At 45.0% G+C, this 16466-nt stretch overlaps 1 protein-coding gene across 2 annotated transcripts in view; it reads left to right on the top strand.

The window, feature by feature from the left end:
* The window catches only part of CASP7 (caspase 7), a 29006-nt gene extending 12989 nt beyond the window's left edge, over positions 1–16017 (top strand). For both annotated transcript variants that reach the window (XM_037496491.2, XM_037496492.2), the window contains 5 exons: positions 9222–9358; positions 9775–9903; positions 13058–13236; positions 13566–13695; positions 14907–16017. In XM_037496491.2, the coding sequence (XP_037352388.1) occupies positions 9222–9358; positions 9775–9903; positions 13058–13236; positions 13566–13695; positions 14907–15136 (805 nt within the window). In that variant the 3' untranslated portion in view covers positions 15137–16017. The remainder of the gene's footprint in view (positions 1–9221; positions 9359–9774; positions 9904–13057; positions 13237–13565; positions 13696–14906) is intronic.
* Positions 16018–16466: the final 449 nt, after the last annotated feature.

The following is a 16466-nucleotide window of genomic DNA, read 5'->3' as shown; positions in this document are numbered from 1 at the left end:
ACTGCAGACTCACTTCCTTTTTTGTTCATTTACTTACAAATAATTTGACAGATCCTGTGATTCCTGTCTGTGCCACCTGGCCCCCTTTTGTAAATCTGGCACTTGGGCGGGTCACCCCCATTTGCATACTCATCACTTCAGAATCACCATATAGTTTTTTATTCTATTGCTTTTAAGCCCTCTCTTGCTTAGCCATTTTTCTGTTTTTTTCTTAGAGATAGTGCACTCTGCTGCATCTTTGTACAGATTTGTGTTTATTTTTTTTTTCCCTTTGGACTCCATGTTCATTGTAAGTGGCTTTTTCCCTGGAGGGCTACAGCTCTGTGGGGCCTGGGCGTTTCTGCTGGTCAGCAGAGAAGGGAGAGGACTGACTTGCAGGGCCCTGGGACACTGCTCCTATAGAAAACTCCAGCATGCAGCCTATTGCTGATTGAGTCACAGGCCTGCAGTGCCCGGTGGCAGGTGCCAGTGTCTGTCTCCTGCTGAACTCCAGGCATGTTGAGTTTTTAACTCTTACAGGGAAGTGGGACACTTGATGCCTGTCCTTGCAGGGTGAAGCCTAGTTGTGATGTAAAAGGGGGAGCTTTCCCAAGGAGTCAGGAGGTACCTCCTTCACCCCTTCCTCCTCTCGTGCTCTGTGCCATGGTGGGTTGGGACTCTTGGGGATGCCCTCTGTTGAAATATAGAAGCCATGAATGAATGAATCGCCCCCAAATATTTAGACAAGGCAGCTATGAAAACCAGAAATCTAGTTCCAAATGGAACAGCCCTGGGGAAGTGTGTGCCTGGCGACCACACTGATGAATGTCTGCAAACAGAGAGCTGCTGGGATCCCTGTTCACAGAGATGCTTCAGAAAATAAATAAGAACAGGTTTGCGTGCTTGTATTCCCTTCCAAATATAGAAAGGTATAATTCACGTTCCAGGCAGCCAAGGGAATATGTAGAGGATGAAACCTGTATTTATCTACTCTGGTGATGGGGGAAAATTATACTTGCACCCAGAGTGGATTGTAAAATTTCATCCTGTTCTTTCTCAGCTTTTTCACATCTTTGTAAAGTAAGCAGAGTATTTTTATCCTATGATGTTTTCTGGTTATAATGAGTTACTGTAGGCTCTTCAAGACGATCTTTTTATATAAATAATCCTCAGAGATTGGTGGTTGGTTTTTTTGGCCTCTTGACTTTGTTGAAATGACTGAGTTGGCCTGAAGTGTGAAATCGGAGGTCAAGAAATGACTCTACCTAAGAAGTGAGGATAAGCCAGTTCCTTCCTGATAACCAATGCTGGTATTTCCTGTGTTCCGACCAGAGATTTGTGCTTGTCGAAAAGCCTCTGGGAAATGAATTCGATGAAGAAATGTAACACACCTAGAGACAGTCAGGGTGGGTACGGGCGTTGTTAGCGCCATCCTGCCTCGCACCCTAACTGCCCTTGCGTTTTACTTTATTCCACTTTAGTGCTCGTCCCAGGGAGTCAGCGCTGTCTGGGTCTTGCTTACCTGGCCCTCAGCACAGTAATTTTGTGGCCTGACTTATTTTTTTAAATCTGCGCTTAATTGTGGAACCCATGAGCTTTTAAGAGGATTTCAAACTTTGAATCCAGTAGTCAGGTTTATCATGAGCCTTGCACTTAACAGCAGGTTCCAAAACAAAAATCCTGTGTTTCTTCTCCGCATTATAATCTTGGCCCTAATGTAAAGTATAAAAAGTTCAGAATGTAAAAAGTTCAAGATAAGGATTAGATTTATCAGCAGAGAATTAGCAAAGAGAGGGAGGGTGACGGGAGAGGAGGCGCTTAGAATGGGAATTTGACTTTAAAAATATCCTGGCTAACTTTCATTGGCCGTCTTTCCGTGCCTCTCGTCGGTTCTTTGCAGAACAGATGGGATGATTATTACTGACACGCTTTGGAAAGCATGAAACACTATAAACATACTAACAATGTTTGTTGCTGGTGATTTAGGGAATCTCTGAAGTGGGTCCTCCACCGTCTGTTTGTCCCATTTGTCAGAATCAGGAGAAAGGCTTGTTTCCATTGTGCCGGACTTGAGAAAGGCTCAGGGTGCCCACATCCTAGTTGGGGTCTGAGCCAATAGTTTGCAGTTTCTGGCATCTTCTGAAAAAGGTCATATCAACCTGGGACGACAGGAATAGCCACTTTTAGATAATCTTATCCTGGGGATGATTGTCAGCTGAAGAGGCTTCTAATCTGGCTCTTTGAAAGCTTCTTAGACCCTTCTTACTCCCTCTCTGGCTCTCGGCCCCCAAGGGACATGCCTGACCAGCTGTGGACCGGGGCCATTTCTCTGCAGTTGGCTAATTAATTAGTACAGTCTCTCTGGAGCCCTTGAGGCCCTTGCTTCTGTCCAATAGCAGTTGTTTATCTGGTCAACTTGGTTCAAGCAGTTGATTTGCAACCAGACGGTAACTCTGATCACAAGCTCACCTCCTCCAACTGTGCTGATAGTGAGTTCCAGCTCCACCCAGGCTGTGCCAGGAACTCACCAGAGGTTGTGCAGGCAAGAGGATGGCATGGTATGGCATTACAAGCAACATTTCCTAGAAGCATTTGATTGTGTTGTTAGAGTAATTTCCATTTAATGTTCAGCCCAGCAGTCCCGGCTGAGAGACCTTGAAGATTTCATGGAGAGTTGTAAATCTCACATGTGAGATTTACCTATTCCCTGTTCCCAGCATGTTCCAGAGGCCAAGTATAAGGGGAAGGACAGGACACTGTACAGGTTTTCTATGATCCCATGCAGATGGGGTAAAGGAGGAGAGAGTCCTGAAACCCTCAGTGGCTTTTGCAGGCTTTTATTGGGACTTACCAGGTATACAGCAGGCAGGGGTGCTCGGCCCCTAGCAAGTCTTCACTCTCTCTGGGCTCTCTGGTGATCTCTGCTGCTCCGCTCTCTCGTGGTTCTGCTTCTGCTTCTCTGCTTCTACTGCTTCTTTTCTTCTACTGCTTCTCTTCTGCTGGCGTCCCTGTGATGCCGCCCTTAAAAGCCCAGTCTTAGCCCAGGTGAATCCCATCTACATATGCCCACACCCTACTCCAGGTGCCTGCCATCAGGCATGCATTCAGGGTTCCGTCATCCATCCTAATGGTGGGAGGGCAGAAAAGCCTGATACTTTTACCTTACCCTACACCAAGTTTTCCAAAACACATTCTGTTTGACCTTCTGGCTAAGAGCCAAGGGGCCCAAAGTCTACAGCCATGTAGAAAGTGGGGCTTGATAGGGCAGGGTAAGCTGGTGGCATCCACCCTGCCCAGGAATGGGAGTGGCTGGGCACCACTCTTTCCAGAGCTCTGGAAGTAGACACAGAGCTGGACACAAGGGCGAAGATGGCAGGTCTGCACCCCAGAGGACCCAGGTACTGGGCTGCCAGGTTGGTGCTGAGGCCCTCAAACTTCAGACGGTGTGAGCATTTGCATGTAGAGCCTACACCTGGCCTGAGACTCTGATTGCCTGTATTAGGGTGAGGCCCAGGACTCTGTATTCTAGCAGAGGGACGGGGGTTGGTGTCAGGTCCCAGGACAAGCCTAGACTCTATCCCATCTAGCTTTGTGCTGTTGTGTGAGCTGATTAATCATCCTCTATGAAGTGGGATTAATGCCTCATATCCCACTATGAAGTGGGATAATGCCTACAGGTAACATGAGACAATATTTAGAAAGCCATCACTGATCAGAACATGGTGTGCTTATTATAACTCTATTCTTATTACTGTTGTTGTGGGTACATACAGGAGGAAGCGTTCAAAACGCTGGGGAGAGGGCTAAAATCACAGTGGGAAACAGAGAAATTCGGTATCCAGGGAGCCCTCGCAACAATAAGCACAAATTGGATGAATACAGAAATCTTCAAAATAGGCCAGATCTTGAAGTCTGTTTGCAGTAAATGATTTAAACAATTAAACAGTTGTTTTTATTTTAGCCTAAAAAAGGGATACAGTCAAAACTCTCCCTCTGCTTCTTGTCTCCCATAAAATAGACAATCACTTTTAAAGATACTCACTATATAACATTGGTCATGATAATGACATTTATTGACCACATACTACATGCCACATGCTGTTCTGAGTGCTTTGTGAATATTAAATTGCGTGCAAAACTCTGGCAGATATTGTCCTTTTGTCTGTTTTTACATGAGAGGAGACTGAAGGACAGAACAATCAAGTAATTTGCCTGCATCCTTCAGGTGTAGTTGGGTAGCTCAGGGATTCAACCCAGGCAGTCCAGCACTGGAATCCTTTAAGAGTTTCTTTATGCAGATACAAGCAAATATAAAAATACTAGATTTGCCCCTTATTTTCCCTCTACAAGGAAGCCCCTGTTCTTATTGTTCTGCTCCTTTGTTTTGTTCCATACCTAACACTACTCATTGGAAATCACCCCACATCAGCACCTGGAGAGCTTCTGTTCTTTCACAAGATTGTGTGATTTGATTAAAAGACACCCCCCTCCTATGGTCCTGCTGGGAAGTGGCCATGAACTGCACGTTGTACCTGACTTGTTGGTCACGGTGGGAGTAGGTCACTTTTTGGATAAGCTTATGTCTGCCCGCCCAGTTTTTCACTGAGACATGCCATTAAGGTTTTAACTAGAAATGAGAGAGGTGGGGGCAAAAGGGAAAACTTGTCTGTCAGTCCACAAAAGTTCCCAAATACAGGTTTCTCCCGCTTTCCGAAAGTAGAGCATTCCTATCAGGTGTGATTTGGTGGGTTATTTTTTGGGCCAGGAAATCCTTAAAATATCTTCCATATAAATGAGTGGTAATAGCAGTCCCCTGCCCAACAATAACCCATCAAATCATATCAAATAAGAAAGTTCTGTTTTCCAATTCGTGGTGGAGGAGGGTGCCAACTTGTATTTGGTGTCACATGCAAAAGAAATACTCAAACAGCAATTGTCCTATGTTTCTGCAGAATCAGCAGCAATGGGCTACTTTAAAGTAGTTGCGGGGCCTCCCTGGTGGCTCAAGGGGTTAAGTGTCAGCGCTATGAAGCTATCTGCAACTACTGCAAGCATGAGTTGGATCCCTGGCTAGGGAGCTGACCCACATGGCGCAGCAGACCTCTCCTGTCTCACCCTCTGCAGTGCATTTCAGTCAGTCTTCCTATTCTGCTCCCCACTCGGTCTCTGGTGAATCCTCTCCAACCGTCTGGCCTGTACCCCAGCTCTTGTATGCATAAATAAACAAATCTTTAAAAAATAAAATAGTTGCTGCTCAGAGCAATCCTTCTTTCTTAAGGTGAGGCTGTACTTAATCTCTGCAGCAACCTGGCAGTAAGAATTGGCAAAACGGAAGCAGTGGCACCGGCTCACAGTAGCCACAAAGGGAGAGAGAATGGGGTAAGAGGGAGACCATTGCTGGGAGAAGGGGCCTCGAAGTTCCACAGCTATTAGGAGAGACTCTCGCCTCTCCCCTGCTCATTCTTGTAGAAGATGTGTCTGTGCAATAGATTTTACTCCACTTCACACACACACACACACACACACACACACACACTGCTTTCTCCCTGATGCCTTCTCTACAGTCACTTCCTCCTTTTATTTGTCTCACGTCACATGCTTTAAGCTGATCTTCGGGTTTTTGCTTCCCCACAGTTAAAGCACAGATGGAGTTTCCCCAGGCCAGCCCCTCTTAGGAAGGTGAATTCAATGGGATTGAATTAATAATCTCTCTCTGACATGCATCTGTGACCTCAGAAGACCTGGGTGTAACAAAGAGCTATTTTGGTTAGAAGGAAAATTAATATTGACAGACTCAAATCCAGAAAGAGAAAGCAAATATTTAGTTCATCTTGAGAAAGAAGAGCTCTATTTAGGGGCAGGACAGGTAAGGGAAACTGTACTTCGCTGAGATAAGAATCACATTTCATATTCAAAGTTAAACTACTTTTTATATCCACGAAAAGTATTTTCTTTCAAGTGTGTATTTATTTATTCCCCTGTTGCGTTCCATTTTTTTTAACCAGTAATTTTATAAATTCTAACTCGATAGACACAGAGTCCTTTTCTTTTACATGCATCTTACATTGGAGCCTGTTTTTCTTATAAAAGATTCTTGCCAGTTTTGTTTTGCTTATCATTGAGGATGGGCTAATGCAGCCCGAAAATCATTGCAGCTTGGTTATTCAGATATTGTTGTATTGTCAGATTTAAAATAAGCCTGTATTGCAGAAGATAGAAGAATTTTGTACCTTAAAGGACTTGAGTAGACAAACTGTGGCTTCAGCCTGCCAGATTTAACATTTCTCTTATTAGGGACTTTGTGTGGCCTTGAATTAGCTAAAGACTGTCCAGAGTCAATGAGAAAAGGCAAGTGGGATCCCAGGCACCATTTATTATTACCTATAAAATGGGTATGATAGTTCCCCTTCTGCCTACCCCAGAAACTTCTATGGAAGGTCAGCGATTGCGTCTTTCAAAAGACTGCAAAGATATTTTAATGCGCACAGGGTCGCTTCAGCAGGGATATGGACAAGGTGGCAATAAGGAAATAAATCTTAACTCCTTACGCCATGTCCTTGAGCAATGCAGACACTCATTGACCTTTGTCTTCGCTGAGCTTTGAAGGAGACTTGGGAGTGGGGACACTCCATGGGAGAAGGCACCTGCTGCCGCCCAGTCTCCCATCTCCAGGCCTAGGCAGCATTTCCCTCAGGGAATGCACCTGCCACACACGGCAGTGGGCCTAGACACAGCTGAGGTGTGCAGCAGCCTTCACTGTCATGTGTGACCAGGCAGAGGCTCCAGAATAGGAAGTTGATGCCAGTGAAGGGCAGTGACCCCCCCCAGCCCAGCCCACACGGGCAATGGGTGCAGACCCCTACCCCAAGTTCTCTTTTGAGCTGCCTCTCTGGGGGAAGGAATGTGAAGAAAAATCCTGATAGGAAACAAAGGCAGGGAGCGGTGTCCAGAAGGTACGAGAACAGATTCAGGGTGTTTGTCTTTTAAAAATAAAATGATATCAGGGAAGAAACTGGGCCTTGTAAACAAGGGGAATCATGTCATAGCAAAGTTGAAAATTAGCCATAGGAAACCAAAGTTTCAACCTGTAGAGCTGATGTGTACTCTGGACCAAGGCAGGAGGGGGACAGACACATCCTTTCAGAGATTGAGAGACTCTAGCAGATAAGACCTAACAAAAACTCAAGAGTAAAATGCCCTTGGACTCAAGTTTGTCAGGTAATGAGCTTTGTTTCCTTTTCACTTTTCTTCCACTTTTACTTTGGATGAGCACCCTGGGAGGATGTGGGAAGAATCACTCTAGTGAATACTCAAGAGCAGAGGACTCAGCACCCCTACAGGGAGTCTAGTCCAGATGCTGGTCCTGCTACCTGGATGACATAGACAACTTCTGCCTCTGTGGACCTCAGTCTCCTTATCCACAAAGTGAGATCATAAGATCTGATTTATTCAATCATATAACAATTTTTTTTAAACCTCATTACCTCCACTAGACCCTCTCTACTACACTTAATAGAATTGGCAAGAGTGGACATAATTGACTTTCCCCTGCTCTTGGGGAGAAGCATTTTTGCCATTAAGTATGACTGGAGCAGTGAGTTTATCACCGATGCCCTTTTCAGATTGATTGTAATCCTAGTTTATTTTGTGTTTTGATCATAACAGGGTGTTGGGTTTTGCCATATGCTTTTTCTGCATCAGTTTAGTTGGTTGTATGGTTTTTTCCTTTATTAATAAGCTGCATTACAGTAGCTGATTTGGGGATATTAAACCAGCCTTGTACTCCTGAGCTCAGTCTTGCTTGGACATGGTGTCTAGTACTATTGATAGATACTAATATTTTGTTAAGAATTTTTGTATCTAAGCTGACCATAGATGAGGCAATTAGCAAGGCAAGGGGAGGGAGAGAGTTTAAAAGAAGGAAGGGAAGAGAACAAGGGAATATGCTGATGGATCCCAGGTGCTGTGGTGGTGGGAGAGCTTCAGGGACTACAACTGAGGGGAGAACAATGTTGTAAGAAAATATAAATAATAAAAAAGGAATTTTTGCACCTGCATTCATAAGGGATTTTGGTGTGTAGTTTATAACAAATACTCATTGAGCAACATATAAACCAGACATTCTAGGTATTGGGGATTGAGTGATATTTTTAGACAGATAAAAAATCTCTTTGCTCATGGGGGCTTACAGTCAGGTGGATGACTAGCAAGGCTGCTTCCCAGTTTTTTTGATATTTTTTCCCTCCTCTCTCTCAGTAATGCCCGCCTCCATACCTATATACATGACTTTCGATAAACTGGATGGTCAGTGCCTAGAAATTGGAAGGGGCCTACCTTCTGTTTTAGATCATCATTACTTTCTTTCCCTTCTAATGTAAATATAATTGAATTATAATTATAACTGAATTATAACATGTCTACAGAAAACTACACATACTTGAGTTTTCACAAACCGACGTACTTACGTACTATACTCATATCAAGAAATGAAATATGACCACCCTCTGAGAATGTCCTTACGCCCCTCCCAGCCACCCACCCTCCCACCATAGGGACCATCACCCTGACTTTTAATATCAGGTGTGAGTTTACTGAACTTCATGAAAGTGCACGGTTTCATATATGTGATCTTTGACCCAACAGTCTGTGTGTGAAAGTCACGAGTGTGGGTTAGTGTTGCCGAAGTTTCATTCACATTGTTACATGGAATTGCATTACATGAATATTCAATAATTTAGCTGTTCTACTGTAAATGGACACTCGGATTATTTGCTGTTTGGGACTGTCATTAAACAATAATGTTGTCCACATGTGTGGGGTCTTTGGTAAATAGTGTTGCTTTTTGGGGGGGGGGGGTCAAAATGGAGTCACTCTGTCCTGGGATAAGTTGAAGTCCAGGATGGGAGATGGGCATTGTTTCTTGTTGGATGTACAAATAGGCTCCAGCAGTGCATGGTGACTCTGGGTCTGACCGTGATCACCAGCCCATGGTAGCCACCATGGTGGGTGTGTGCTGGGATTGTATTGCAACTTCAGTCTGTCTCTAGCATTTGATGAAATTGCAAAGGAGAGCACATTCCTTTTAAATATGACAACTACGCAGAGACATCTGTCCATCCCTGGTCTTTTTTTCTAATATATTGCCACTCTCCTGGGCTCCCCTCTCACGCAAATAGTAAAATCAAGAGACCATTGCTGGCCAGACATCTTCTAAGTCCTTACCTGGTTTTATATTTTCCCAGTAAGAAAAGGAAGAGTGACTCTAGGACGTCCATCAAGAAATCCCAGGACCAACAGACTTCATGTCAGTATAACATGGATTTTGAGAAGATGGGCACGTGCATCATCATAAACAACAAGAATTTTGACAGTTGCACAGGTAGGTGTGTGGCCTGCTCCCTGCCAGTTTCTTGAACTTGCATTGGGCTTATATTAGACATTCATAGGAGAAGTGCTGAGTCCCTATGCTGTGGCAGATGCCCTTCCAAGGATGTTTTTCACTGAGTCCAGGAGAAGGGCATGCAGGGACTTGGGAATGTTCAGTCTGAGAGGCCGCCATGTGCATTAGCTGCTGTGAAACAGGGACCAGAGGCCAAGACCAGATTGCTGTTTGATCTTGACTGGAGCTGCAAGTGACCACACTGAGGCTCACCCTTGAGAGGGGACTGAGTTATCAACTCCTTTGAATTTGTTTTCAGTTGCTCACCGTGCATCCGGGAGCTCCTGACCTGTGCACACCAGCTCCTAGCAGGCAGCAGGGGCTACTCATGTTGACCTCTCATGTGATTCCCTCAGAAATGGGCTGCCGAACTGGAACGGACAGAGATGCTGAGGCCCTTGTGAAGTGCTTCCGAAACCTGGGTTTTGATGTGACTGTCCATAATGACTGCTCCCGTGCCAAAATGGAAGCTGTGCTGAAGGAAGGTGAGTCTCCTCTTCCTCCGCCCCTACATGTCTTCCTGCCCCCTGCTCCTGAGAGGGATGGGCCAGGCTGATGCTGGCAGGACACCTTTGATGGCCCCAGGGATTTCAGTGTGGGAAGCCTGTCTTCCTCCTGGCCACTCCGTGTCTACCTCTGGGGCCAGCAGGTCGCTTTCAGGAAACTTAGCTTTCCCTAAAAAAAACTTAACTTTTCCCTAAAAAGATGAAGGCAGCTTATATGACAGCAAAGGAAATAGGTTCTGTATCTACAGAATCTTCTCAGTTTCAAAAGACTCAATCATAGGGAAGTAACAAATCTGTATTTTTCTATATCTGTTCTGTTTAGAACAGTTTTGGCCAATTTTCCTTAGTGGACGATGGAGAAATAGTCATCCCCATAGCCTTCAGCAACACCGTCTATTTTTGATACAGCACGTTCACAAAACCATTTCATTAGACCTTGAACACAAGCGCTGCCTGTTTTATAAACACAGGACGGAGCTTTTGAGAGGATAAGGAAAATTTACCGAAGGCACAGTTAGCAAGGACAAAACCAAAACTCAAGTCATGGTTTCCTGATTCCAGAACAATAGTATTTTCTATTACACCACACTACTACTGGACACCATCTGGGTATTCTGGCTTTTAGAGCAAGCATTTGAAAGTAATACCCTACTAACTCATCAGACAGGACCCACAGTCAAATATCAGCTGCTCTTTGATAAACTGCTAGAAAAGGAATGTAACCCTCTCTTCCAATATCCTTTCTCATCATTTAAAAACCAGGCAGACATTTTTGCCTTTTTTTCCCTCCTCTATTTTTCAATAAATCCATGGCAGGTACTAATATCCAGTGATGAGGACAAAGGATTAGGCAAGTAAGGCCTTTCCCCAGTGGGGGATAAATTGAGGTTGACATCCTGGGAAGCTTGACCCAGAGAGAATCCTTTCATCCTGTAGGTGGGAATCAGGTTACAGAAAAGAAAACTAAAGTTCCAAGAACTCAAATAGCTCTCCTAGAGTCCCATAACTAAAGCACCAGGGCTGGCTTTCCAAAATCAGTACATCCAGGCCACCAAATTTCCTGCACTTTCTGCTGCTCTTGGAATCCACACTAGCTAAGCGAATTGTGCCGCCAAGCACACACAGAATTGAGTGAAAGATAATCACATTTAACCCATTTTTAAATTTTTAATTAAATAGTTGTTTGAGTTGCTTGTCTTCCCCTCCCCCTCACTTACCCCTGACCTGTTCTCCCACCATCCTTCTAACCTCAGAAACCCATCACTTTGGTTATCAGTCCATCTCATCCATTCATTCTCTTGTCTTTTCCAAATTTCTTCAAACATGAACCTTGAGACCTGACCTTCAGTACCCTGAGGGGTCACCTGGTGGAGCAGACTGGGAGTCGGGGGTCCAGCTTTGGGTCCCTGCAAGCTCTGACACTGGCCACGCAGGCAGGTCAGCTTCAGTGTGGGTCCTGCCTGATACTTGCGCCTCCTGTGTCCTGGGGCTAGGGTGAGGAGTGGCGAGCCAGCCGGCTTTGAGAAGTGCAGTGGGCCGATGGAAGCACGTGCCTCAGCTGGAGTCACTGTTCTTAGAAAAAGTGAGTCATCCAGTCCATGCCTGTGCATGTCACCAGCACGGAATTCTCACTCGTCCTATAACAATAGTCAAGTGGCTGTTTTTCATGACTGTCCCTGCAAACAGTTCCAGTGAAGGCAAAACTCACACTTTCTAGCTCTGTCATAATTTGTCTGAGCTGAACATAAACTATGCAGTAAAAGAATTCCAGCATCTTGGACTTCTGTTGGCAGAACCAACCCAGAATCCTCGTACAGGTAGATGCAAAGGTGCCACAGTGACTGGAATGGGAGGGGCCACACCGGGCTCACCTGGCTCCAAGGCTCCCACATGCCCTTTGGGCAAAGTCAAGGGACTCTCCAAGATTCTATCTGTTATCAGTGATACAAAGATCAATGAGGCCTTCTTTACGGGGCTCTTGCAGGGATTTAATAAGAGAACTCGGGCCTCCCCTGGTGGCGCAGCGGTTGAGCGCTGGGTTGCGAAGCTGCCCGCAGCCTCTGCAATGCCGGTTCGATCCCTGGCCGCCGGCGAGGGTCCCACAAAAAAAATAAATTAAATAAATAAATAAGAGAACTCACGCAAAGTGTCCAGATGTCTGTCGGCACATAGTAGGTGCTCACAGACTTCTGTGTCTTACTTCACGCCATCATTGATCAAGAGAAGAAGAAGGGAGGGTTATACCCGTGAGCAGCTTGCCAGCTAGTTAGAAAGAATCCCAGACCTTAGATGAGTTTGAACTGAACCGACCATGAAGCCCTTCATGGTTCCTCTCCTCAGGATCCAAAGCAACAGCCAGTCTGGCATTGGCTGGAATTTTTGTGAAACTCTTTCCTTTATAATTTTATGTTTTACCTTTTAAATGGCAGTCACATCACAGAACGCCAGGTGTACCACCTTACCTTCACGCGCACAGCTTCACGACATTAAGCACATTCGGGCTGTGTGTGGCCGTTTCCCCATCTTCCCACTCCAGAGCTTTCTTCATCTTACAGAACTGAAACTCTGTCCCTTTTAAACTCAGTTCCCCAGTTCCCCTTCCCCACCCCTGGCCGCCTCCACTCTCCTGTCTGCCCCTGTGACCTTGACCGTGAAAGGCTGCCTCAGAGACTGGGATCATAAAGAGTTTATCCTTTAGTGACTGGCTTCTTTCATTCAGCACAAAATTCTGTTTTCTTTATCAATACTTGTGTGATGCGTGCCGGGCCTCTGTGCAAATAGTATCCCATTTCATAGGTACTGGGTTCCAAGGCAAGTCCATACAGCAGAGCAAGACACACAGGCCTCAGTCACCCTGTGTCACACCTGCCAGACAGCAGAGCCAAGCTCAGAGCGTGCCAGGGTGTTGGCTCCCAGCATCTGAACCCATCCCGCACCTCCACACGAATTCTAGAACTCTCCCTTTCTAACTTCTTCCCACGGGTCTGCCTTCTCTCCAGAGGGGTGCTCCTCCAACCCCCTCCCATCCCCTCCCAGAGTCAGTGTCAGCTTCCAGACTGGCAGGGGATATTACAGCTGAGCTCCCGCAGGGTGTAGATTTTAGCTTTTCAATGTCCACATCTCTGGCTTGCAGTTTCTGAACAGGACCACAAAAATTCAGCCTGCTTCGCCTGCATCTTACTGAGCCATGGAGAAGATGATGGTTTAATTTATGGAACTGATGGCTTGACATCAATAAAGGAGTTGGCAGCCCCTTTCAGAGGAGATAGATGCAAAACCCTCTTAGAGAAACCCAAGCTCTTCTTCATTCAGGTAATCCATCACTTTTCAAAGCCAATACAATTGCAAATGGGAGGGGAGTGCAAGTGACTTGCATATGGGTATGCAGTTCTGGGCTTTGGGTTTCTCTGTAAATGCTTGGCATCTGCATTTGCACCAGATAACAGATTATGAGGGTTTTAAGATGCTGCAAAATTTACCTGCATCACCTAGTAAATTGGCACAGATTCATTCATCAGATTATCCCTGAGCTGCTAGAACATGCCAGGCACCATTTTGGGGGCTCTGTGCTCACATGTGTGTGAGCAGCACACACATTTCTGTTCCCGGCTCCATGGCGTGACCTCTGCTTTGACACTTAGGCTTGCCGGGGGACGGAGCTGGACCACGGCATCCAGGCCGATTCAGGGTTTGTCAATGAAACGGATGCTCAGCAGCACTACAAGGTCCCAGTCGAAGCCGACTTTCTCTTCGCCTATTCCACCGCTCCAGGTATCAGCCCCGCTGTCTGCTCTGCTCTGTGTCTCACAGTTCCACCGCCCACACGCAGGCTGGGGACTGTCTTAACAACCCCAAATAGTAACTTAAACCACAAGTCCATTAGCTCGCCCTCCTGGAGGTCAGACTTCCAAATGGGTTGCCAGGCTCCCTTCCTTCAGAGGATGTGGGGAAGTCCACATCCTTGGCTTCAGCACTGTGTTTGACCCCTCTGCCTTCCTGGGCTGGTGGCCACCTCCCTCCATTTAAAGTCAGCAGCTTCACATCTCTGACCCCTTCCGTGGGTGCAGATCTCCAGACCACAGTTGGGAAAGACTCTCCTCTTTTAAGGACTCCTGGGATTACTGTGGGTCGGCTGGGTAATCCAGAACAACCTCCCATCTCCTTCCCATTGCCTGGGCCACATCTACAAAGTCCCTTTAGCCTCGTCGGGGAACATGCTCACAGGTGCAGGGTCAGGGCCTGGATCTCTGGGCCATCAGGGTGCCTGATGCGGAGCGTGTCTGCTTTGAGAAAGCTGGATTCTCTCACTGTTAATATTATTGGAAATCATACAGACAAATCTTTCTATAACCTTTTGCAATGTATAGTGTTTTTATGCCTTTTACCACATCTCATCCTTGTAATAATTGGTAGTCGGGAAAGGTGTTTTTACTGTCCTAATTTTACAGGTGGGAAAAAAAAATTGAGTTTAAGTAACGCATCAAGGTCAGGCAGAGATTTCGGGTCACAGTGGAGTTATGGCTAAGCCCTGGATTCCTTTACACTCGACCTGTAAACTGGCCCCCCAGCATACTAGGCACAAGCAGGTCTGCTCATTATTACTAAGGTTGTTCTTACTAAGCCTGAGTCAGTTGAATGAAAATCCCTCCTGTGTTTTGCACAAATCCCATCACCGAGTAAGAATCCTCCCAGCTACAGTAGCTGCTTATCAAATACTAGACACAGAGGTATTGGTTATAAAGAAAGATGCAGTGTGTTTGGAAAAACAACTCTGGTCAGATCTACAGATGTATTTTCTGACAATGTTGACTTCACAAGTTTTAAGGAATGTCTCCACAAAGCCCTGTAAGTCTGAGAGGTTTGCTTTCAAGCCTATCAGCTTAATTCTCACGCTGCAGGCAGAATAGGGTGGATGATTTCAATCCAGAGCTTGTTCTGGTCATGAGTCAGCTGGTCCTTGTCTGTCTTCTCTCCCATTGAAGGCTACTACTCATGGCGGAGCCCAGGAACTGGCTCCTGGTTCATACAGGCCCTCTGCAAAGTCCTGAACGAACACGGGAAAAGCCTGGAGCTCATGCAAATGCTAACCAGGGTCAACTACACAGTGGCCAGGGACTACCAGTCCAGGACCGACAACCCAGACATGAGTGAGAAGAAGCAGATCCCATGTATAGTCTCCATGCTCACCAAGGAGCTCTACTTCCACAAGTAACCGCTTGAAGCACGGCTGCTGAGAATCAACGGATCATTTGTCGACAAATCAGACTTTTAGGAAATATCTGGAAATGCTAAGGTGTTCAAAATTGAAGTGGAGCTCACGAATGAATTTATTTAGGTTTTAATTTTAGGGAAATGTGTTGATTCAACAAGGAAAAAAACTTCATGGTGCTTTGTGTGTTTGGGTTTTAGTCTTTTTTTTTTTTTTTTAACAAGTTGTATGTTTGATGATGTTATAATTTTCTTGTATTTCCTTCTCCTTGTTGTCCCACTTACTACAACAAACATAACCTCTGCAGATGACTCTTGGTGGTGTCCACCGTGATTGGTGATGACAATGGTATACAGTTTCAGAGTCATATTCGTACCAGGCAAAGAACACCAGGGTGTCACAGAAAATAGCTTGTGTTTACCTGTAGTGCAAAAGGTGGTTATTGAGTGTGATTTGAGTCCTTTTTTTGTTGACTTCGGGAAGCGTCTCATGCACAAATTCCCAGATAAGTTGGGGGAACAGGGAGAAATGTAAGGATTCAAATATGTATGAGTCAGGATCCATGTAGGAAAACAGGCCCATTCTTGGTGTTTCAGTCGAAGGAACTTAATAGAGTAATTGACTTACATAGATGATAGAAGAGAAGCCAAATAAATAGAAGGAGTTGTCACTCAGGGTTTTGAAGAGGTGTGGTTCCCTGTGTTCTCCACAGGAGCTAGAACCATTCTAGGGGCTGTTGGGTGGTCCTGTAAATGGGTGAAACTTAATGGCAAGATTTTTTACTTTGTTTTCAAGGTGGTATGTCTTTTGAATTTTGGATAAATTGCTATTTTATTCAGCCTTAACTGGTTAACAAATATTCAAATTTTTGATTAAAATGTGGTTGCTTCTAACCTGCTCAGTTTGCTTTTCTTTTGAAGTTTTTTATGGCAATGGGAAAATGAGAAAACAGGCTAAGAATTGACTCTACTAACTTGACCTCAATACAAAATACAATTCATGTTTGTTTTGAAGCTGGAACACTAATAAAAAATTAAATTAAATAATCAGTTAGGAAGCTGACACTCTTCACATAAAGGCTTACTCAACATATAAAACTGCCCTTGATTAATTTGGCAACAAAATTAAATGATATACAAATATCTCCTTTCAATATGGAAATTATTTAGGGCCAGTTTATTAAGCTTGTCCCTGGTTTCCTGCCATCTAAAATACACCAAATGTTCAAAATTTAAGTGATCATGAGTTAAGAATCAACATGCATCTACCCTGTTATTCCCAGAGTTCACTTTGGAAAACAGACAATCTGATTAAAGGTCTTTATTGTAGACCT

The sequence above is a fragment of the Talpa occidentalis genome, unplaced genomic scaffold (genome assembly GCF_014898055.3).
Source record: "Talpa occidentalis isolate TD23 unplaced genomic scaffold, MPIMG_talOcc4v2.1 talOcc4.8, whole genome shotgun sequence".
Lineage (NCBI taxonomy): Eukaryota > Metazoa > Chordata > Mammalia > Eulipotyphla > Talpidae > Talpa > Talpa occidentalis.
The sequence above is the reverse complement of the archived record's forward strand: the minus strand, read 5'-3'. Positions and strand labels throughout refer to the sequence as shown.